This window comes from Leptinotarsa decemlineata, unplaced genomic scaffold (assembly GCF_025532065.1).
Source record: "Leptinotarsa decemlineata unplaced genomic scaffold, Ldec_3_MD MMD2_tig00000218_RagTag_RagTag, whole genome shotgun sequence".
NCBI lineage: Eukaryota > Metazoa > Arthropoda > Insecta > Coleoptera > Chrysomelidae > Leptinotarsa > Leptinotarsa decemlineata.
Window position 1 is genome coordinate 1,295,198 of NW_027412545.1, and position 25,329 is coordinate 1,320,526.

General features: G+C 32.4%; 1 protein-coding gene across 1 annotated transcript in view; it reads left to right on the plus strand.

Moving 5' to 3' along the window:
* The first annotated feature begins 221 nt into the window (after window positions 1–221).
* Window positions 222–25,329, plus strand: part of LOC111511134 (uncharacterized) — a 71,263-nt gene continuing 46,155 nt past the window's right edge. Inside the window, exon 1 of the mRNA XM_074173196.1 lies at window positions 222–413. Within this exon, the coding sequence (XP_074029297.1) occupies window positions 411–413 (3 nt within the window). The 5' untranslated portion in view covers window positions 222–410. The remainder of the gene's footprint in view (window positions 414–25,329) is intronic.

Consider the following 25,329-nt stretch of genomic DNA (forward strand, 5'->3'; position numbering starts at 1 on the left):
GGTTTCCCAAACCACAAATGGCCTTGTCCCACATTGCATTATATAAACAAATTTATTAACTATTTATTGATTTAGCATCTCATCAAATTGCTTCATAACAAATATTTATTGTGAGCTAAAAATAAGTATATTATCTAATAGTCACCTTGGTTCGTTCTTTGCTCCGACGGAAAAGTGCGTAGTGAAGTGCGTGTGCAATCCAAATTTCTCGACATCTGCTGGTTGGGCAGCAATAAATATTGAATTGATATTCAGTTGTATTTGAAGTAATATTTGGAAAGAGAAATAATGAGGCAAGGCCAGATTTGATTACTTGAAGAGACTCAAAGAGGGGTACAATTCAGTAGGCTAAAAACGAATCAAAATAATCGTTTCCTGTCATAGAGGTTTCAAACATGGACTAAATTGAAATGGTATGTCACTGCAATTACAAATTACCAATGATCAAATTTTAGGTCTTTCAAAAACTACTGATTTTCGAAAAAGGTATCCTTATACAAAGCTACCCTTATTTTTAATGCTCAATATGATCAAATCATAAAAATGGGAAGTTTTCATTTCAAGACACTGTACACGGTTTATATATATTTTTTTACCACCCTGTATTGATAATTATCAAAATTTCATATGAAGTTTATTGAATTTGGTTCCCCTCTACAAGGAACTCGACCAGAACATAATGATGAAGATATCTTTAAAGAAAAAATTATAATTATTATAAGGTCTGCAAACATCATTTTTGACATATAAACTTGAATATGTCAAAAACGATCAGACTCAGATAAAGTACATTATACATAAAAAGTATTCATATTCTGATATAGAATTCAAAAGTGTAATAATATTTAGTGTGTTCCATTTAAAATTGACAGCTTCTTCCGGTATAACCGGAAGTGCCGCCATTTTGAAAATATTTCAGCCGAATTATCCCCATTGACTCTGGTATATTGTCAGATTTCCAGATTATTCATAATTACAGTTTTACCATAATCGATCTATGCATTTCCTGGATTTTCACCCTGTTTTTAGTGAAAAATAATAGAAAGTAATAATGGTGCTTCACTGGGTTATGAGCAATCCATATGTTCTAAGCAAAATTTGAATTTTCATAGGTGAATACCTACAACAAATTTTATTGCTCACAGTGGTTATCAAATTGGTATAAATAATTCATTAGAGCTGTTGAAACTGATTTTAAATGAATGTTTCAAAATCAGAATGTATCATAAGACATGCAGTAAACTAGATATATCAACAAAATCAGTCAGGAGCATTTCAACAGAAACCTTTTTTTTCGTAATCAATATAATAAGTGTATGTAAACATGAAAAACTATTAAATAAATAGAAATCAGTGCGTGTGAATATAATCATCATAGTCACTGTAAAACAATAGAATTTGGAGTTTCACAAGGTACAGTTTCGGAGCCTATATATTCAAATGATTCATATAATATCGATAGTTTTGTGGAAGATACGGCAGTCTTTCATTCTGATCCCTTAGCGGACATAGTCAATGCATGCTCCACTTAGGGTTATTTTCCAATAGAGCTGAAAATCAGAAAAGTACTTCCCATTCACAAAAAAAGGGATAGCTCAGACAGCTCAGAAGCGAAAAACTTCCGACAAATTTCCATTTTACCATCTTTCTCAAAGATAATTGAATATGCCACTAACACACAACTTGTTGAATTTTTAGAAGTCATTGATATTTTGAGTCCACATCAATTTGGCTTCAGAAGAGGTAAATCAACGTCTGATGCAATCAACTCTCTCACAAATTACATAAAAGATGCATTTAACAATGAAGATAAATATATTGGTGTATTCACTGATCTCACTTCGGCGTTTGATTGTGTGAATCATAAAATCCTCTTAGACAAATTATACTGGTATGGTATTAGAGTGGTGTGCCTGAAGATGATAGAATCATACTTGACTGAGAGATTTCAAGTGGTTGAATGCGGAGAATCTCGTAGTCAAAAAATGAAATTGATAAGAGGAGTTCCTCAGGGCTCCATATTGGGACCACTTTTCTTTCTTATATATATTATTTCTTAAATTCATCAGATATTAAGACTACCATGTATGCCGATGATGCAACCTTGAGCAGAGCAGTGGACGAACTTAAAACTCCTCAACATACCCTCAATAATATCCTAGACAAAGCACGATCTTGGTTTGAATCAAATTAACTGATTTCAAATAAACAAAATACAGAAGTAGTAACTTTTGAAACAAGAGACTCAAACCAAGCTGATGAAACTGCAGTTAAATTTTTAGGGGTTTATATTGACACACATTTATCGTGGGTAAAACATATAAATAACATATGTACCAGGCTCAGGTCAACATACGCAATTAAAGTAATCAAAAGATCTGTGAACCAGAACGCAGCCCTCACTACATATCATTCTCTTTTTCACTCAGTTCTAAGATATGGAATAATATCCTAGGGCAGTGCATCAAAATGTCATCTGGAAAAAATGTTTATCCTACAGAAATTCGCCGTAAGAGGTATAACTTTTGCCAGATGGGATGAAACTTACCAGATGGTAAGATGGGATGAAACTTGCCATCCAATATTTAAAAATCTCAAAATAATGACACCGTATTCAATCATTGTTTATGAAAACCTACTACATATTCGATTAAATATAAATAAATAATCATACCTATCGTACAGACATACACCATCATGATACTTGAAATAAATCAGACCTCGTCATGCCAGCAAATATAGTGAAAAAGACTGACAATATTGACCTTAAGCTATACAATACTCTACCACTAGACTTTCGCAATTTTTCATTCAAAGTACTCTCTGGAGTTTTTCTTAACTGAAAATCCTCTGTATGATATCAATGAATTTTATGGAAGTGTCCAATTGAATAGAGATGCCTTCAATGTGGACACCTAAATAATAGGTATATTCCCAGTTGAATAATATATATGTGTGTTGTAATTCAAATCAAATGTTTGTACTAAACTTCTTAACGATCTTGATATTCTTGATGATCTCCATATAATTTTTTCAACCTTATGATTACCGTCTAATTCTCAAATTCCATCATGTAATGTAATTTGTTTCAATTGTCTTCGTATTTTTTATTTCTCAATTCATGACCACCATTGATTGTGGATTCTTGAAATGTATATAGCCTGATTTTAATTGCGCCATTTGTTTTGACATGTCTATAAACCTTGTGTTTCTCAAGGCGAATAAAGATATTATTATTATTATTATTATTATTATTATTATTATTCATAAAGTCATTTGATCGACGAAGTTGAAAAGGATTTTGCAAAATTAAAATGATGGTTTGATTCAAGATCTATTGTAATCAGTTTTGACATCACAACCAAAAACTGACTTTTTCGAAATGCATTGAACGCTTTTGGATATCATGTGAATTGGTATCCAAGTTGTGGTTTGCAAAAGGCCAAGTCTGAAACGACCGGCTCGGATTTTACTGCATACTCTCACAAACAGCGGCGATGTTTTCGGTAGGTTTTGCATGTTGTCCGCTTGCGGGTGTTGGTCGATCGTGAACTCAAATTCATTCACCACATTGCGAATAATCCTCTTAGTAGGATGATAATGGCAACCGTAAAATGGGCGGAGCGCGCGGTACGTTGCGTGAACAGAATAACCATTTTGATAGAACAACTTCATTATTTGCTCGTATTGATGATTTAGCAGAACATACTGAATAAATGGCAACTTATTTGACAGATATACCTTCATCAAGATGGCTGTTATAAATTGTCGAAGTTCGTAAGGTTAGAAGATCCTACATTTCTTAAAACTTCAAATATCAAGGTGTTCATCTAGACAAGCATATGAAATGACACTTCCACAAACAGAAAGTGACACAGAAGTTGCAAAGCTGCTAGAATCTCAACTGAGTTATGGTTTGATCGCCTGGGGGGTGCGCTTATAATAGTCATATGAATAGTCTGGAGCTGATACAAAAATGGATATCCAATCGATAGTACTAATTCATCAACTAAATATATTAGATATAAGGCAGTTATTTTTAAACATTTTGATCTTGAAGCATACAATACTTGGAAAGGGGATAGTCACCTCCTTGCCCCATTTGTTACCAAAACAGTTTCCCAAGTATCTTCATGCTATCTCAAATCAAATCTATTCAATATAGTACCTGGTGAACTAAAAATAGTCGACTTTCTCAATTTGTTAAAAAAAATTGAAGCTAATTTTTAGGAAAACCGAGAACATTTGCTCATCCTTTGATAGATATGAAAAATTGTTAACGATCATTAATATTTATAAGAGTTCTTCAGTCATTTTATGAATAGAAAATACCAATAAAATCACTCATATACGTGTATATACCGAATATTTTATTGATTATTGTGAATTTCTTCACGACAAACAAACGCTTTCGTGGATCCGATGTTCATTCGTCACATTCATTTTTATCTATATAATCTGTACTCTTGTTTATCTATAAATAAATAAATTATTGTTCAATTATTATTGTTATTGATTAAATATTCGTGTATTCCATATGAAATATCGTTTTCATTTCAGCAATTTTTGAAGATAGCAAAGTTTTATTCAGTGTTCAGCTAGTTTAGGAATTCTGTGAGTAATCGTCAAGGTTATATTTTACTGGGACACGTGAATTACCCATGTTTCGGAATACAGCTGCCACGAGTCATACATAATCACGCCTAAATGTGTCTGTTTGTGTCAAGGTCTGAGGAAGGAATGAAGTGGCCTAATTCTTCGATGATCGAAACTTGTTACCAAATTTTCAGTCCCACCATTACATTTAAAGTGGGCTATCTAATGATTTGATGAAAGCAGTGAACTAAATTATATATTTTGAAAGTACATCACAGTACCCTTGATAATGAAAAATTATGAATTGAAGTTCCACGCCATGTTTGTCTGTGTGGCTATATATTTGTATATCTGTATATATGTATGTATGTACGTATACAATATATGTCTATCTGACCACGATAAACTCAACAACTACCAAATGGTTAGACGGATACATATAAGAAAACGACAGATATCGCTTTATATACTTATATAGTAGATCGCCCCACTCATAAAAATGGGGCTCCGAATGATCTGCAGTGTTCCAGAACATTTCGATGAACTCGAGACTGCCCTGGAATGATTCACAACGACATATGATGCTTTATACGTTCTAAATTATTCTAGAACATTTCACATTGTGCGAAAATGTTCCCAAGTTTAGCATTTCACAATGTTCCACAATATTCCAGAATATTCTGGACTACTCTGTAATGTGGTGGAATGATTGGTAATGATTTTTAACGTTTGGGAATATACCGGAATATCCATGATCAAATGTTTTCATTTTCACGGAAAAGCCGTACTTTTCCGTAATATTCCGTAAGAAGCATTCTATAAAATTCTGGAATAGTCCGGAACAATCGCAATATGTCTAGAACGTTCTGGAAAGTCCCAGAACATCCCAAGTCTTTGTGTAATGATCAAAGGAGTTATATTGTCTGATTTTTTCAAGGACAAAACACAAGCATTACAGGAAAATTCCTAAAGGGCTCACAGAGCGGTGCCTGTGCGAAAGTATCGATTCACATTGGATTTGAATCGCCAGAGATTAAATCCATTTGGAGAAACTTTCAGAGAAAGTTTATTCCACATAAACGCAGTTTTTCAAATAAAAGAGTTCCTTAACAGTGAAGTTCGAGGTGTAATGAGTTGAACCTCAAAACGTTGAGCAGCCACAGTCCGTCGAGTATTTCTGATATGTACCGCTCTTGGTGGAATCAAATGTGCCAAATTCAAACACCTCTCATGAAAGTATCTATAGAAGAGAGACAAATCACCAATCTTCGATGTTCCAGGCTATTAAGGTTGCACGTGATGTTCGCGTCCAATCAGGCTGATGGGTCTTTTCTGGATGGAATCCAGCAACTTTAGGGTATGTTTGGGGGCAGAGCTCCATACATGAGAACAATACTCCAAAGAAGGTCTGATCTGAACTTTAAAAAGCATCAAAAGTTGCTGAGGTGTGTATAGTTTTCTGGTTCGAAATAGTGTTCCAAGCTTTTGGGAAGCAGCCTCTGCAATTCCAGCGACATGATTGTGCCAAGATACATTGCTGTCCATTTTAACCCCCAACAAACTTATCGAAGCACGAAGCGAAATTGTCTGTCCTGACATTATTATATCCGGTTCGAAGACGGTTATCTTCTTGGAGAAAACTGATACCTGGATTTATATGGCATTGAATTGAACCGGGCTACTTTCACTCCAATTCGACATATATTCTAGATGCAACCTCCTGCTGCCGGTGAAGATGTACCTCCGTAGCCGATGTCCTGGAACCCATATGGAATGACGAGACAAGTGTGCTGTCGTCAGCAAAGGAATATATTGGATTCTTGGTTTTTTCACAATAAGTCGTTGATATACAATAAAAAGAAGGGTAGAGATAATATGGATCCCTGGGGAATACCAGCGTTGATGGTAAAAGTATTCGAGAGAATTATTCATGAACGTGACCCTCCATCCCGTATCCGTGAAAGATGTTTTCTTGAAAGGCATGCTTTTGAAGACAAAGGAAGCTTCACGCTCCCTCGTTGCAATCTCCAGATACGATTTTATATGTGTCTTGGTTTTCTAGGTTCCCTTTTCCTTTTGGGGTTTTCATCTTTCTTGGATGTGTTGTTTTGTGAATTGTGTCCTATTCATAGCAGCTATAGATATAGATATAGCATGTTGAGGAAGCTGAAAATTATTTATAAATTCACTAAATGAAAAGGAATCCTTGATATAATAAGGATTGTCTGTTTTATAGGAAGTTGTTAAAATATTCGTTAGAATATTTGAGTTAGGTGCATCAATGGAAGATATAATTGGTCGCATGGATAAGGTAGGTTTATGAACTTTATAGGTAACGAATAAAAACGTGGTGCTATGGAATTGTATATCGTTTATGATTTAGCCGTAATGTTATCTATTTTGTGACGATTTTTCAAATTTGTAACTATCTTATTTGCTTTTTGTTATAGTGCAGAAGTTGGGTCTGATTTCAAAATGGCATAATATTTATCGTTTTCTGATAATATATGTTTTTCATTAATATATTGGTCTCTATACATGGCGACTGTAATGTTACCTTTGTCACTATTCGTGATAATGATCTCTGGATGTTCTTTCAGATATTTACTGGTTTACTTATACAATTCACTCAAATAGTGCTCTTTGTCATGATGTTTGTGTGAAAATTTGTTACTTGTGTTCTATATAAACTATTTTTGGCCTCATCGAAATTCTCCATTATATACTCCAAATCTGCTAAAAGAGACGAAATGTTAATATTATGTTTATTTGGAGAAATACTGAATTTAGGACCAAGGGATAGAAAATTCATTAGGAAACTTGATATCACTTAAGTTTATGAACCAATCTTTTTGAGATAATATTTCAGATAGGAAATTGTTTTTCAATGATTTGATTTTTTGAATATTTTTGTTTTTAATTTGATGAAAGTGGCGGTTATAATTTATACCTGACCTATATTTAAATTCGAGAAATATATGATTTGGTATTATTGTTAATAATTTACTTCCTAGATCTGCTTGTTCTTTGTTTAGTTTGGATATATTACAAATAGTGATTTGAATTTTCTTTCTCAACTTCAAATTAAAATTATATATATATATATATATATATATATATATATATATATATATATATATATATATATATATATATATATACCTGAGGGTTGTTGATGGCTTTTGGTAGTTCTCCTACCTGTTTTTCTACCTGAGGGTTGTTAATGGCTTCTGGCGGTTCTCCTACCTGCGATGGTTCATTATCAATTTGTGGTTGTCTTTGGTGGTTGTTTTTAATTATTGTTTTCCAAATCTTTGGGATGTTTAGTGAGTCATCCCTTTTGTTGATGAGGCCTTGCTTTACGATTTCGATAGCTTCCCTGATTTGTCGTATTCTTGGGTTTTGCACCTGTGCTATCTGTTTTGTGGACTCAAAATTAATCTTGTGACCTGTTTGTAGATGGTGTTGAAAGAGGGCAGAGGAGGTTTGTTTAGTTCTTATCGAGTTTTTGTGCTCCTGGGTTCTGGCAGATATACGTCTGTTGGTCTGACCGATATACTGTTGTCCACAGTCCTCGCATGTGATGCTATATACTCCTTGGTTTTCTAGGGAAATTCTCTCTTTCGGTCTGGGCAGCCAACTGGATATCGTTTTGTATGGTTTGTAGGTTGTCCGAATGTTTTTACGTCTTAGTATTCTCCCGATTTTGTCGGTCACACCTTTGATATAAGGTAGTGTCACAGATTGTCTGTCGTGTGGAGAGTCTTCTGTCGATCTAGTGGATGTTTTGTTAGTTCTTCTTTGTCTGTCGATGGCCTTTTGAATGATCTTTGGTCCGTAGCCATTTTGTCGCAGAGCCTTTGTTGTCTCCCCCAATTCTGTTGCCCTGTTTGTTGGTTCTGTTAGGCGGAAACTGCGGGATATTAACGTGTTGGCTACGGATTGTAGCTGGGTAGGGTGGTGGTGTGATGTTGCTTGTAGGTAGCGGTTGGTGTGTGTCGGTTTCCGGTAAACCCACACACACCATTACAATATTGTAATATTTCACACCTCTACGGGAAGGAGACATTGAGAAATTTCAAACATTTTGAAAAGCTCCGATCAAAAACATCAACACTCGCTTGCGACATCATCTTTTTGATACGATGCAGAGACAACCATATAACACCAACATGCACGAGACTATCCTACCACCTGAAAACAAGAAGAAGTAGCGAGATCCTGAAAAAGGCAAGCTTGTCACTTCTAAGAGAACACATAAGAGAGAGGCGCAAAATTTTAGCAGCTACAGAGAAGGAAACATATCAACTACATATACAACTGAGCCAGACCCTGCACCCTTACATCTGGACCAAAATTGACAAAATCACCGCCTGGAGAACAGAGACAAACACACAAATAAAAACAGAAAAACTTAAGAAAAAGTTCGAGCATCTCGGACACACCACCAAGTCCCACACGACTTCCGAAACCAAAACGGTAGTGTATAATATTTCGGATCACACTCTCACCGACGACGAAACACACGTACTCGGTAGAGGTTTCAATTTTGCCATCACACCAAAAACAGTCCCAAATGAGGAAATAATCTCCAGTTTGGAAGCCACCTTACAAGACATACCACCAGAGACCGCAGAGGATATACGACATGAAGTTGCACATGTCCTAAAAACACAAAAACCACCCAAATCCAACTTACCAAGGAAAGAAAGAGATGCCCTTCAGAACTTGAAAAAATAACAAGAACATCATAATAACACCGGCAGACAAAGGCAATGCGACAGTAGTCATGAATACCACGGACTATCAGAAAAAGATGATGAACATCCTCCAAGACGGTTCTTATAAACCATCAGCCAGAGACCCGACGACATATTTAGAGAAAACCACAAAGGCCAAAATCCAGTCTTTCAAGCTAGGTCGGGAAATCGAGCAGAAAACCATACCTCGGGAAAAGTCCAGCAAATGCCCGAAGTTGTATGGTCTTCCAAAAATTCACAAGACGGACGTTCCACTAAGACCAATAGTGAGTGCCATCAACTCACCGACACAAAAGCTAGAGAAATACTTATTCAAAATCATGCAACCAAAGACGGAGCTGGCAGAATCTTATGTGAGAAACTCAGAGCACTTGGTGGATATCATTAAAAACATCAAACTAAACGACACCGACATCCTTGCCAGCCTAGACATAAAATCCCTCTACCCGAGTATACCCATAAACGAAGCCCTAGCCACCATTAGAACTGATCATAGTTTTCCGCAACATATCACGGATCTAGCAGAGCACTGCCTTAAAACACCTATTTCATATTTGACAACCAGATCTATAAACAGGTAGAGGGAGCTCCGATGGGTTCCTCCCTATCGCCCGTGATCGCAAACCTGTTCATGATGCACTTCGAGAAGGAAGCACTTAACAACGCCCGCCTCAAACCAACCCTGTGGAAAAGATATGTAGACGACATATTCATCATCTGGCCCCACGGAAAACAAGAACTAGACCGGTTTGTGACCTACCTGAACAACATCCATCCCCGCATCCAGTTCACTACCGAAAGAGAGGAGAACAGGCAGCTACCTTTCCTAGACCTACTCATAACACGAAAACCAACTGACAACTTGGGTTATACAGTTTACCGAAAACCCACACACACCAACCGCTACCTACAAGCAACATCACACCACCACCCTACCCAGCTACAATCCGTAGCCAACACGTTAATATCCCGCAGTTTCCGCCTAACAGAACCAACAAACAGGGCAACAGAATTGGGGGAGACAACAAAGGCTCTGCGACAAAATGGCTACGGACCAAAGATCATTCAAAAGGCCATCGACAGACAAAGAAGAACCAACAAAACATTCACTAGATCGACAGAAGACTCTCCACACGACAGACAATCTGTGACACTACCTTATATCAAAGGTGTGACCGACAAAATCGGGAGAATACTAAGACGTAAAAACATTCGAACAACCTACAAACCACACAAAACGATATCCAGTTGGCTGCCCAGACCGAAAGAGAGAATTTCCCTAGAAAACCAAAGAGTATATAGCATCACATGCGAGGACTGTGGACAACAATATATCGGTCAGACCAACAGACGTATATCTGCCAGAACCCAGGAGCACAGAAACTCGATAAGAACTAAACAAACCTCCTCTGCCCTCTTTCAACACCATCTACAAACAGGTCACAAGATTAATTTTGAGTCCACAAAACAGATAGCACAGGTGCAAAACCCAAGAATACGACAAATCAGGGAAGCTATCGAAATCGAAAAGCAAGGCCTCATCAACAAAAGGGATGACTCACTAAACATCCCAAGGATTTGGAAAACAATAATTAAAAACAACCACCAAAGACAACCACAAATTGATAATGAACCATCGCAGGTAGGAGAACCGCCAGAAGCCATTAACAACCCTCAGGTAGAAAAACAGGTAGGAGAACTACCAAAAGCCATCAACAACCCTCAGGTAAAAAAACAGGTAACAAATCCATACAACTTACGCAAGCGAAACCATATAAAAATACCACAAGAAGAACCTGACATCAGTTACACCTCTCGAAGCGAAGCGGTAACTCGTCTTGATAATGCCATCTGAGATGATGGCGAAACGTCGACTATCGAATAGTACACAACGGATGAACAGCCGGAAAATCAACACATATATATATATATATATATATATATATATATATATATATATTATATATATATATACATATACATATATATATATATATATATATATATATATATATATATATATATGTATATATATATATATATATATATATATATATATATATATATGTATATATATATATATATATGTATATATATATATATATATATATATATGTATATATATATGTATATATATATATATATATATATATATGTATATATATATATATATATATATATGTATATATATATATATATATATATATATATATATATGTATATATATATATATATATATATACATATATATATATATATATATATATATATATATATATATTACAACAGTATGGGTATTTTCAAAACATCACGGAGGAATTCGGATACAAATACAGCGAGGACACTCTGTCATGCTAGATATCTCGAAAACCGTCAATATTTTCGAAGTGCAGATATACATAAAGTTTATTTTATTTTCTATGAAGAAACCGAAAAAGCGATAAAAAATATAGGTTGCCATTTAAAAAGACACAGTTGGGATCCGCCCAGAAAAAATCGAACACCCTGTGTGACCGCCAATATTTTTATTTTGTCGAGCTCGAGCAATAAGGTAATATTATAGAAAATTAGATTCCTATCTGCTTTCTATATAAAGATATGGAACACCGCGCCACTGTTGCAGGATATATATATATATATATATATATATATATATATATTATGAGATAGATGTTAAATGATGTTAAAGTTGATGTGGATTTGGAAAAATAATTTTTTTATCATTATTATTTTTATTATTACTTTAGATGAAAATTTCACTCGGCTCGACTCTTATGTTGAGTTCAAATCCTATACCTCAGTGTATAGAGATTTTTCTCAACCTCCCAGGTGGATTCAGGCACAAACACAACAATTACTTACCCAATTTTGATTTTTCTTGTAGATGTTCCTGTCAGTTTATTATTGAAGGTCACTTCAATTCTTGCAGACTCGAGTTTTTGATTCAAATTTTAATGTGATTTTCCTATTATTTTCTTGGATAATTTCATTAATATATGCATATATTATTGTGAAATGGAGTAGGTAAATACCTTATTTTCACCCAACGCTAGTGTGTGTGGTGTGATTTTTCTACGGAGTTGGAACTTAATAATTTTGTACAAAAATAGTCAACCTCACTTATGTGTAAATATAAATATTTTCAAAAAGAATCCCTCGATGTCAGTTTCTAAGGAAATGGTTCACAACAATACTTTTTGAATTTTTTGTCATTCCTAAATAATAACAATTAGTTTATTATGCCTTATTCAATTTTTCATCAGAGATATTAATTTAATTTCATCTGACATTTCTTTCTAACCTATATCGGTTGTCATTTTTTTTAAATTCATTGAATTTATGCACAAATCTTAATATTTAAATTTCCCACTCTTTTATACTTGTTTCCTGTCGAGGCTGTGGGTTTCAACACATGTACAGGGTGTCCTCGCTGTATTTGTATCCAAATTCCTCCGTGATGTTTTGAAAATCCCCATACAATGTTGTATTCGAGTCTTTTTATAACAAATACCTCAAGTATTACATATATTTTTTTTTATATATAAACAAAAAATATAGCTCATACTTCCAATTATGATAATGATTATGATTATGACATATTTATATGTTTGTTTATATAAATAAATATCATTTATGTATTATGTATTTGAATATTTTAATTTATAGCTCCATATTTTTCCCACTGACAGTTTCATATGGACCTTCAAATATCGGGAGTAGCTTTGCACATATGTTCTTTTTTATATCTGTTACTCTGTTTCCCTTATTGATACCGATTGACCTTTTTCAAAGATTACGTTTTTATGTTTTTTATTTATTAATTCTTTTTAAATATTTACTACCACTTTTATTCTGTCTTATTCTCACTTTTGATAAAATTTCATCTGAAGTTTTGTTTTCCTCTTTCAGCCATTTTCTGGGAGGATGTTATCCCATCATCAAAAAATATGGACTGATTTATGTTACTGTGTGTGGCAACTGGTTGAGATATTTCTCTACCTCTGGTAAATTATTGCCCCAATTTTGATGATTTTCTCTGGATAATATTCTGAGAAATTTGATCACTTCTTGAATATATCTTTCCGATGGATTTGACTCTGGATGTCTAATACTGGTAAATATCAATTTAATTTTATTTTTATGACAAAAGTTTTTAAATCTATCATTTTGAAAATTTGTTGCATTATCCAAAATATATTTTTGTGGTTTTCCTATTTCATTAAAATATTTTTGAAGACAATTTGTTATAATCTCCACATTCGTTCGTCTACAAGGATATAATTTTATAAATTTTGTAAAAATGTCTACTATTTCAAGAATATGTTTCTTTCTATTATTTGTTGTTATTAAATCACTGATAAAATCAATGTCAATCCCTTCTAATTTATTGGTGGTAATTATATTTCTTGGGATATTTGTATTTACAAAATTTTTGCTCTTATAAATTTGGCAAATGTTACAATGTTCGAAAGACTGGCAAGAATGAGGAAAGATGAAACAGAAAGACTGGAAAGAGTGAGACAAGAAGATATGGATAAATTGGAACGAATGAGGAAAGGAGAAATGAAAATTCATGAAAAACAACGAAATGAAGATATGGAAAAGTTGGAAAGGATGAGGAAAGAAGAAACAGAAAGCAGAAATGAAGATATGAAGAAGATATGTAAGAAAATTGATGAACAGACAAAAAATGTTAAGAAGTTAGAAAAAGAATTTAAGAAACCATAATAATTTGAAACAAGATTTAGCAGAATTTAAAGGGGCTATTGAAGAAAAGGTCGATAAAATGTCACAGGAGGTGGAAGATCATAGGAAAGAAAGCGAAGAACAGATTGACCAGGTACATGGAAGAATAACGACTGTAGAAGAAGGATTCCTGCAGAAAGTAAATACAAGGAGAGAAGAGAATGACAACTTCAATAAAACAATTGATAATGAAAATAAATTAACTAGGGAAAAGTTTAAAGAAAACGAAAATAATTCGAATGAAAAAGTAATTGATATCAACAATAAAATAAAACAGAGACCAATTATGACAATAGGTAACGAAAATAAATCAATATTTAATGGGAATATTAAAAGACAACATCCAGTACCTTATATAGAATTTATTAAAAGTAAATATGAAAATTTGTCATTTAAAGAAATCAAAGAAATTATTAGAAGTCAATTACAGGAAGAAGCATTATTGTGGTTCACTATTAAAGGAAAAGAATTGACCAGTTTCAATGAATTTTCTAATAAATTCTTGAGCTATTTCTGGGGACCTTCCCAACAAAAGTTAATAAAAGATGAATTGTTAGGGGGATAATATAATTCAAATAGAGGAACATCATATCATAAATATGCGATGAAAATATATAGTGCATCACAGTACTTAAAAATTGCAGTTTTACAGAAGATGCTGTACAATTTCAAGGACATGGATAGTCTATGTCAATTTTTGATGACACAGGAAAGAAGGAGAATAAACTACCATAATTTTCAAAATAGGGTTAATCAAAATAATAATAAACAGGAATATGCTAATCGAGAAAATAATAATGATTATAATAACCGGAATCAATACAACCAATCATATAGAAGACAGAATATTAACAGAAATGATAATAATAATTATGTAAATGATAGATATTACAATAATAGACCACAAAATAATAATAACAGATACAATATGAATTTTAATAATAACAATAATGATAATGCAAATAGAAAAAACTATAACAGAGAAAATAATAATAATAGTAATAACAGATACTGGAACAACAATAATACATTTGGACGACGAAGTAATAGTACAGACAGACAAAATGACAGAGACAATTGGGATTACGTTGACGAAAGAAATGATGATATGTACAGACATAGGAGAAGAAGAAGCGTGGAAGAGATCAGACAGCTAAACAATATACAACGGACACACGCTACGAATGGGGTACAGAGTAATAATGAGGTAGAATTTACAAATTAACAAAATTCTTAGTAAAATAAATGAATAACTAATCTAATATAAACATACATTTAAAATAACACAATAATAGTAATCATCGGGGGAATATTTTCAATAAACAACATTCTAGAATATCAAAGTAAATTAGAAGCAAAAGATGTAATCAAATGTAAAAAAGTCAAAGATATTTGAATAAAGATCATAAAGGATCAGGAACTATATGTAATTAGTAATGAATTAGCTTATAATATATTGAAGTATTTACATGAACAAAATGGTCATCCTGGAGTGAGAAAAGTATGGATAATGTTTAGGGAAAATTATTTTTGCAGAAAAGACCCAAATAACCAAAGATTTAACAAATAATTGTAACATTTGCCAAATTTATAAGAGCAAAAATTTTGTAAATACAAATATCCCAAGAAATATAATTACCACCAATAAATTAGAAGGGATTGACATTGATTTTATCAGTGATTTAATAACAACAAATAATAGAAAGAAACATATTCTTGAAATAGTAGACATTTTTACAAAATTTATAAAATTATATCCTTGTAGACGAACGAATGTGGAGATTATAACAAATTGTCTTCAAAAATATTTTAATGAAATAGGAAAACCACAAAAATATATTTTGGATAATGCAACAAATTTTCAAAATGATAGATTTAAAAACTTTTGTCATAAAAATAAAATTAAATTGATATTTACCAGTATTAGACATCCAGAGTCAAATCCATCGGAAAGATATATTCAAGAAGTGATCAAATTTCTCAGAATATTATCCAGAGAAAATCATCAAAATTGGGGCAATAATTTACCAGAGGTAGAGAAATATCTCAACCAGTTGCCACACACAGTAACATAAATCAGTCCATATTTTTTGATGATGGGATAACATCCTCCCAGAAAATGGCTGAAAGAGGAAAACAAAACTTCAGATGAAATTTTATCAAAAGTGAGAATAAGACAGAATAAAAGTGGTAGTAAATATTTAAAAAGAATTAATAAATAAAAAACATAAAAACGTAATCTTTGAAAAAGGTCAATCGGTATCAATAAGGGAAACAGAGTAACAGATATAAAAAAGAACATATGTGCAAAGCTACTCCCGATATTTGAAGGTCCATATGAAACTGTCAGTGGGAAAAATATGGAGCTATAAATTAAAATATTCAAATACATAATACATAAATGATATTTATTTATATAAACAAACATATAAATATGTCATAATCATAATCATTATCATAATTGGAAGTATGAGCTATATTTTTTGTTTATATATAAAAAAAAATATATGTAATACTTGAGGTATTTGTTATAAAAAGACTCGAATACAACATTGTATGGGGATTTTCAAAACATCACGGAGGAATTTGGATACAAATACAGCGAGGACACCCTGTACATGTGTTGAAACCCACAGCCTCGACAGGAAACAAGTATAAAAGAGTGGGAAATTTAAATATTAAGATTTGTGCATAAATTCAATGAATTTAAAAAAAATGACAATCGATATAGGTTAGAAAGAAATGTCAGATGAAATTAAATTAATATCTCTGATGAAAAATTGAATAAGGCATAATAAACTAATTGTTATTATTTAGGAATGACAAAAAATTCAAAAAGTATTGTTGTGAACCATTTCCTTAGAAACTGACATCGAGGGATTCTTTTTGAAAATATTTATATTTACACATAAGTGAGGTTGACTATTTTTGTACAAAATTATTAAGTTCCAACTGCGTAGAAAAATCACACCACACACACTAGCGTTGGGTGAAAATAAGGTATTTACCTACTCCATTTCACAATAATATATGCATATATTAATGAAATTATCCAAAAAAATAATAGGAAAATCACATTAAAATTTGAATCAAAAACTCGAGTCTGCAAGAATTGAAGTGACCTTCAATAATAAACTGACAGGAACATCTACAAGAAAAATCAAAATTGGGTAAGTAATTGTTGTGTTTGTGCCTGAATCCACCTGGGAGGTTGAGAAAAATCTCTATACACTGAGGTATAGGATTTGAACTCAACATAAGAGTCGAGCCGAGTGAAATTTTCATCTAAAGTAATAATAAAAATAATAATGATAAAAAAATTATTTTTCCAAATCCACATCAACTTTAACATCATTTAACATCTATCTCATAATATATATATATATATATATATATATATATATATATATATATATATATATATATATATATATATATCCTGCAACAGTGGCGCGGTGTTCCATATCTCTATATAGGAAGCAGATAGGAATCTAATTTTTTATAATATCACCTTATTGCTCGAGCTCGACAAAATAAAAATATTGGCGGTCACACAGGGTGTTCGATTTTTTCTGGGCGGATCCCAACTGTGTCTTTTTAAATGGCAACCTATATTTTTTATCGCTTTTTTCGGTTTCTTCATAGAAAATAAAATAAACTTTATGTATATCTGCACTTCGAAAATATTGACGGTTTTCGAGATATCTAGCATGACAGGTTTTTTTTTCCAATATTCGTCACTCAGAATATTTGAAATTATAAAGTGGTGCCAAGTCCAGTTGAAATTTTTTTTTTGTCGAATATTTTACATTGGTAACTCTCTCAAACGATATATCTGAAATCGACCTGTGATATACAGGGTATGAAAAACCGCTTGCCAAATATTTTAAATGAAAATTTGCAAAATCTTCCTTAGATTAAATGGAACACCCTGTATATTATTGATCCATAAGAAGCGCCAACGAAACCTCTACAAATTTCATTAAGTATTCCCTATGGCTAAGTTCAATAGTTTTTCTTAAATGAGCATTTCTTTCGAAAAATGGTCATTTTTCAAAGCGAAATCCATTTGACGACTGATAAAAATATACGAAAGATATCTTGTTTCAATTTTGTACATTAGAAGGTGTCCAAACAAATATTTTTTAACAAAATAAATGTATGTACCTATCACTTTTTGCTAAATGGAAAATTATTTTTTCATTGGATGCAGAATTTCACTCATAAATCGTGCAATATCAAACCAAACAAGTTAAAAGAAAGAAACATTATAAAGAACTATTTTTTTCATGTTATTATATTCATTCAGAGCTTGAGTTCTAGATATTCAAATTTGTCAACTGGCAAATTACAAAACTACAAAAGGAAGAGTTTAATTAAGGTTGATAATGAAACTTTTATAAAATATGTTCAACATGTCTTCCATTTTCTTGAATGCAGAGCTGTAGTCTATGTTTGAAAGACTGTTCTACCCTGCGCAAGACAGCTAGTGTAATGCTGCGAAAAGCATTCGTTATTCTAAGTCGCATATTTTCGGGAGAAGTTGGTGGCTCAACGTAAACCATATTTTTTATGTATCCCCATAAGAAAAAATCTAGTTTCGTCAAATCTGGTGATCTAGCGGGCCACCGTACAGGCCCATTCCGTCCTATCCATTTATTGGGAAATACTTCATTTAGATGATCTCTCACTTCTGCCGAATAGTGAGCAGGTGCACCATCATGTTGTAACCACATTCTATTGCGGAGGTCAAGAGGAATATCATCTAACAAACCTGGTAAATCATTTCGTAAGAAATTGAGATACATTGCACCATTCATATGTCCCTCAAAAAAGTATGGACCAATTACATATTCTCCAATGATGCCTCCCCAGACATTTATCGACCACCTATGTTGATAATCCACCTGTCTCAATAAGTGAGGATTTTTTGTCGCATAATAATGGTAATTATGTCGATTTACAAATCCATTTTTATGGAATGTCGATTCATCCGACCATAAAATATTATTGAAAAAATATTCGTTTCGACGAATTTTGTTCATGGCCCAATTGCAAAATCTCACTCTTTTCTCGAAATCAGCATACAGTAGTTCTTGATGTAACTGAACGTGGTATGGATGCAAGCGATGTTTCTTCAATACTCGTTGCACTGATCTCTCACTTATATCCACTATTTCCCCAATTTGTCGTTGACTCCTACTAGGATCTTCTTCAACAGCAAGAAGAACTTGCAATTCATTATCTTCATTAGTAGCTGGCTTGATGCGCTCATGTTTGGAATAATTAATAGATCCAGTTTCAACGAATCGTCCCAAGACCTTTCGGAAAGATCTTTCATCTGGATGCCTTCTATCTGGATACCGTTGAGAATAAATTCTACTTGCCAATAAACAATTCCTGTCTGATTCACCTAATATGAAAATCATATCAATCAAATCACTTTTTGATAACAACATTCTGATGAAATTATACCGACAGTTCAACTTCACGATTGACTAAAAATTTCAATATTCATTTGCAGCCAAATATTTTGTTTTGTCATTTGCCAGACTACTTGATTTCCAATAAATATTTAATTCGCTGAAAGGTTGTTTTAGACCGAAAGAGTATGGCACAAATTCCGAGATTTTTGAAATTATTGTAACTATTCAAGAACGTCCATTTTGTGGTGTAATTCGCAACTTGTTTATCTAGCAACAGGTAATTTTAGGAATGGGCGATATTTTAAGGAAAGGGTATTTTTTGTATATTCTTATCAGTCGTCAAATGGATTTCGCTCATTTAAGAAAAATTATTGAACTTAGCCATAGGGAATACTTAATGAAATTTGTAGAGGTTTCGTTGGCGCTTCGTATGGATCAATAATATACAGGGTGTTCCATTTAATATAAGGAAGATTTTGCAAATTTTCATTTACAATATTTGGCAAGCGGTTTTTCATACCCTGTATGTCACAGGTCGATTTCAGATATATCGTTTGAGAGAGTTACCAATGTAGAATATTCGACAAAAAAAAATTTCAACTGGACTTGGCACCACTTTATAATTTCAAATATTCTGAGTGACGAATATTGGAAAAAAAAACCTGTCATGCTAGATATCTCGAAAACCGTCAATATTTTTGAAGTGCAGATATACATAAAGTTTATTTTATTTTCTATGAAGAAATCGAAAAAGCGATAAAAAATATAGGTTGCCATTTGAAAAGACACAGTTGGGATCCGCCCAGAAAAAATCGAACACCCTGTGTGACCGCCAATATTTTTATTTTGTCGAGCTCGAGCAATAAGGTAATATTATAGAAAATTAGATTCCTATCTGCTTCCTATATAGAGATATGGAACACCGCGCCACTGTTGCAGGACCCTGTATATATATATATATATATATATATATATATATATATATATATATATATATATATATATATATATATATATATATATATATATATATATATTCATTAACGATATGTTTTTATATCAGTTGTCCTGAGGAAGGTGGTAAGCTCCACCGAAACTTGACAAAAACAAAGAGTCTTCTTTGAATAGCCCTCAAAACCTGACTTCAACCCCAAAATTCATGTAATATATCCAGTCACGAACCATCCTAAATATATATATATATATATATATATATATATATATATATATATACCTATATATATATATATATATATATATATATATATATATAATATACCTATATATCTATATATATATATATATATATATATACCTATATATCTATATATATATATATATATATACCTATATATCTATATATATATATATATATATATATATATATATATATATATATGTTAACTCGAAGATTCTCACGGATAAAGTATGATGAGCTGTTTTCTCGGGTTTCGCTCCGTGTTCTGTGTATTTTATCCCCATAAGGATTATTTTCACAACGTTTCGGCAAAGTCTCATTTGCCATCTTCTGGTGATGTCTGGTTTTTTTCAACTAGACTAGTTCAACTAGTCTAGTATATATATATATATATATATATATATGGTTAGTCCATCTGTTGGATGGCTCTGTTAGGTATCTTGCATAAATGTTTCTGTGATATAAATCAATATCCAGTGTGGTTATAGCCAGGGAAGTAGTAGTTTTCCGGCGGGCATTTACCAGAACCTACTGTATAGGTAACTTGGGAAAGATGAATATTTCTAAATTTCATGTTGAAATATTAATTTTCTTATACGTATGTATCTCTCCTCGATACAATCTTCATATTTGTTTTGATTTCTGTGAGGAGTATTGGTACTTGAGCCCCGCTTGGGGCTCCATTTACGAGATGATTAGTTAACAATTTTTCTATTAGACGAAGGTTTCATACAAGCAGTCGAGCCGCGCTGAAATTAATCGAGTCCCGGACACACTGCTATTTGAATCGGATCTTTCCTGCATTGACGAGAGGTGATACCTCGAAACTGGTGTATTGGTGATCTACTCGATAGATTTCAGCATGGCCCTGCTGCTGGATGAAAGAGCTCTAAGGTCTACGGCGTATCTTGCGTAAATGTCGGTTAGAATTCAATGTTCAGCGTGGTATTAGCTGGGAAAGTAGTTGTTTTCCGGCGGACATTTACCATAACCTGCTGTATAGGTGAGGTGGGAGAGATGAATATTTCAAAATTTCATGTACATGAAATCTATTGAAATTTTTGTTTTCATTTTCGATATTGATTTTTATAACCTTATTCTCACTCAAGTATGGACAAGTAATTTGATGATTCAAAACTTTTTGTTTTATATTATTATGTGTCTGTCACTTTGATTTAGGTTTCCTGAGTTACATACTAACTTGTGTATGTCTATATAATAAGGAAATCAACATATATCATTTCTCAATGATTAATATTTGAGTATTTTTCAAGTAACGTTTCAAATTGTATTCGATTCATTAAAATTCACTCAGAAAATACGCACTCACTCACCTCTGTAACTGAAAATATGTCCTAAGAAAAATAACTAGCTTTATTTTTCTCCATCAATACCTATTCAAAGAGTATTAAAAAAATAATCATCGTTTTTTTTTCAATTATTAAATTCATCTATGCTTCACACTAGTTCCTAGTGGTAAGAAGATAATTAACATTTTACCAAAAAAAACGAAGTTAATTCTCAAACTTGAAACTTCAGGTTGTCCAATTTTCAATTGTTTCCCAATTAAAAAGGCGTTTTGACAAACTTCCACAGCCATTTGTTTTTTTCCTTCTTGAAGTAATAATCTCATATTTACTCTTTCCTTCGCAGTGATAACTCGTGCGTCACTATTTACTACACTTGATATTTACGTTATCTGAATGATTGATTATTATTATGTAATTTGATAGTTCATCTACGCACTATTTGCAGTGCACTATCAGTGATCCACAAATACTACAATGACCCCTGAAGTCGATCGATTTGAATGCTTCCTCAATTGTAATTCAATCAGTTATTTTCGAATGTTTCAGGGACTGAATCAATATTTCTAGTAATATTCTACTTCCAAAGTAAGCTAATCACATCTTTACATAAATTTTGATACTTTTGTTTACCGAAATTACTTATTACACAGTGCCTTCGACCCATTTTCGTTGAACTTCTTAGAGTCAATAAAAAAATTTTAGGTGATTGAATAAATCCATTATAAAATGTACCTACGCCTATAGAAAAAAGTATTTGAAATTCATCTATTCTGCTGCTTGAGAAAGTAGACTGTAGAAACAATCTCTTCCAAATTCTAGAGCAATAAGAAAATTACGAAATATTTGATAATTATCTAGATAACGATATAATTTTTTATCTACCTGTTTTGAGTATTTGTTACCTTTCACAATCTGAAAAATATAAAAATCATAATGGAAAACTTTATATAGTGTAGAAAGGGCAAACTTTTTAGTTTACCCCAATAAGTTACTGCGTAAAATCAAAGTATTTTTCACAAATAAAAATGTTCTATTTATCAGTAACTTGTCGTATTTAACAATTTTGCCTATCAAAAAAATTGCTAAGAAATAATTCAATACTTATCTTTACGTTTCGGAGGCCATAATCTGCCTCCGTCTTCAGAAATTGACAAAAAAATTCCAAGATATTTGCAGTTATTTCTTTTTGATTATTTATATCTTAACTTCTTCAACAGATGTCAAACGAGTTTTGAAATATGAAATTATATCAATGTTGTTGATTGACAACTGAAACATTCGATGTAATACAAGGTGCTCTTCGATATCAGTCTGTTGTCATTTCGCCACTACCCAAATTTTTCTTCAAGATGGGTAGCCAAGTACGGTCTATTTCTGAGGGGCTGTTCGAAATACAATTCTCTCCAGATATGAGAATATACGCTGATTCTTTTAGCTTACGTCTCTTAGAGTGAGGCTCATTGGTAATCATTTTTGTTTCGTTCCATGTTCGATGTTCACCGTCTGATTTTAAAATGTGTTCTGACAATTTAGATCCTGTCAATTGTTTATTTTTTATATAATCTCGATGTTCATTCTCAAGCACTTTCAATGGTCTCGAGGTTTCACCAATATAACTTTTACCACAAGAACAAGGTATCTCGTGAATACAATTTTTTTGTTTTTTCTTCAGTGTTATTGGGTTTTGTATGTGTGAGTGAGATCTCAATGTATTTTTTTTGAAAGTAGTTATAACACCATACCTATTTCCAATTCGTCTTATTTTTTCAGATAGTCTTGGAATGTAAGTTATAATGTTAGTTGTGGAAGGTGTCGGTAAATGTTGAGTCGGTAATTGTTGAGTTGGATGTTGTTGAATTTGGAAAGCTGTCGTTTTGTTTTCAATTGATTCTTTATTTTCTATAGCATTTATCGTTGAAGTTATGAACACATCTAGATAAGCGTTATCTTTCATAACAGATTTAATTAATGATATTTCTTTATTGAAATTTTCAGTTGAATTGCATATCGTTTTAGGTCTGTTGTAAAGATAATTTATTATACCTTTTTTGTCAATTGGAATTTTGTCCATTTCTGAAGACGGAGGCAGATTTTGGCCTCCGAAACATAAATATAAGTATTGTATAATTTCTTAGCAATTTTTTTGATAGGCAATATTGTTGAATACGACAAGTTACTGATAAATAGAACATTTTCCTTTGTGAAAAATACTTTGATTTCACGCAGTTACTTATCGGGGTAAACTAATAAGTTTGCCCTTTCTACACTTGTATAAAGTTCTCCATTATGATTTTTTTATTTTTCAGATTATTGAAGGTAACAAATTCCCAAAACAGGTTGATGAAAAACTGTTTTTTCCTGCACAAAAAATGACTTTCGTTGAATATTTAAAGATATAATGCACTGAATTCATGGAAAGCAATTTAAAAACTCTTGAAAATTCCATAGACATCCTCAAAATAATGTTTGGGTTAGCTCAATCTCGCTAGAGATTATTTGAGTTGAGTAAATTTGAAACAGATCTACTGAAATCAAACCCATCAAATATCCAATGAAACATTACCTGAGGTTCAGTGTGATTGTTTAACCAACGTTTTCTCTGGCATATGAAGTTAGCCGTTTGCAATGAACCAAGGAACAATAGCCTTATGTACAAGAGACATTTTCGCCAAACTCCATGTTACCTGATAAAAAAAACCAGAATGTCATAATTTTAGACCGGCATTGAAATCACTGAGTGATTTATAGTTTCCAAAACAAATTCTGGAATTTTTACTGTTTTCTTGCTATATAAAACAAATATTCATCCAAAATCAAATCTGATATTCCTCTCAATCGGTTATGAGCACAGTGCACTCTCATTTTCAATATTCCAATAAAAAACTAATCTATAATAAAAAACATAACAACATGATCATACGTCACTCTCTACAAAACTAGTGAAAAATTTAAAATAATTTAAAAAATCCGCTAAATCAAAGAATGCTTCTACAAAATCTCCAAAAAGTGTATTCAAGGATAGTCTGGTCTGAGCTAGTAAAGATGTTTTTTCCGAACTCACTGTTTTCCCAGTTGAATGGGTTATGTAGATTTCAGAATATCGATTAGAATCATCAAAACAGGAAACATTTCAGAGGCCTTTGTACGTTTTAATAATCTTTACGAACTTTGAAAATCTACTCATCTAATGGAAGAGTCAAATTTGGCGAACAGATATGTATACTGATGATACGTTCAGCTGTTTTTGTAAGCATATAATTAGGATAGAACCTAGTGACCTGATTTTTTCGAGT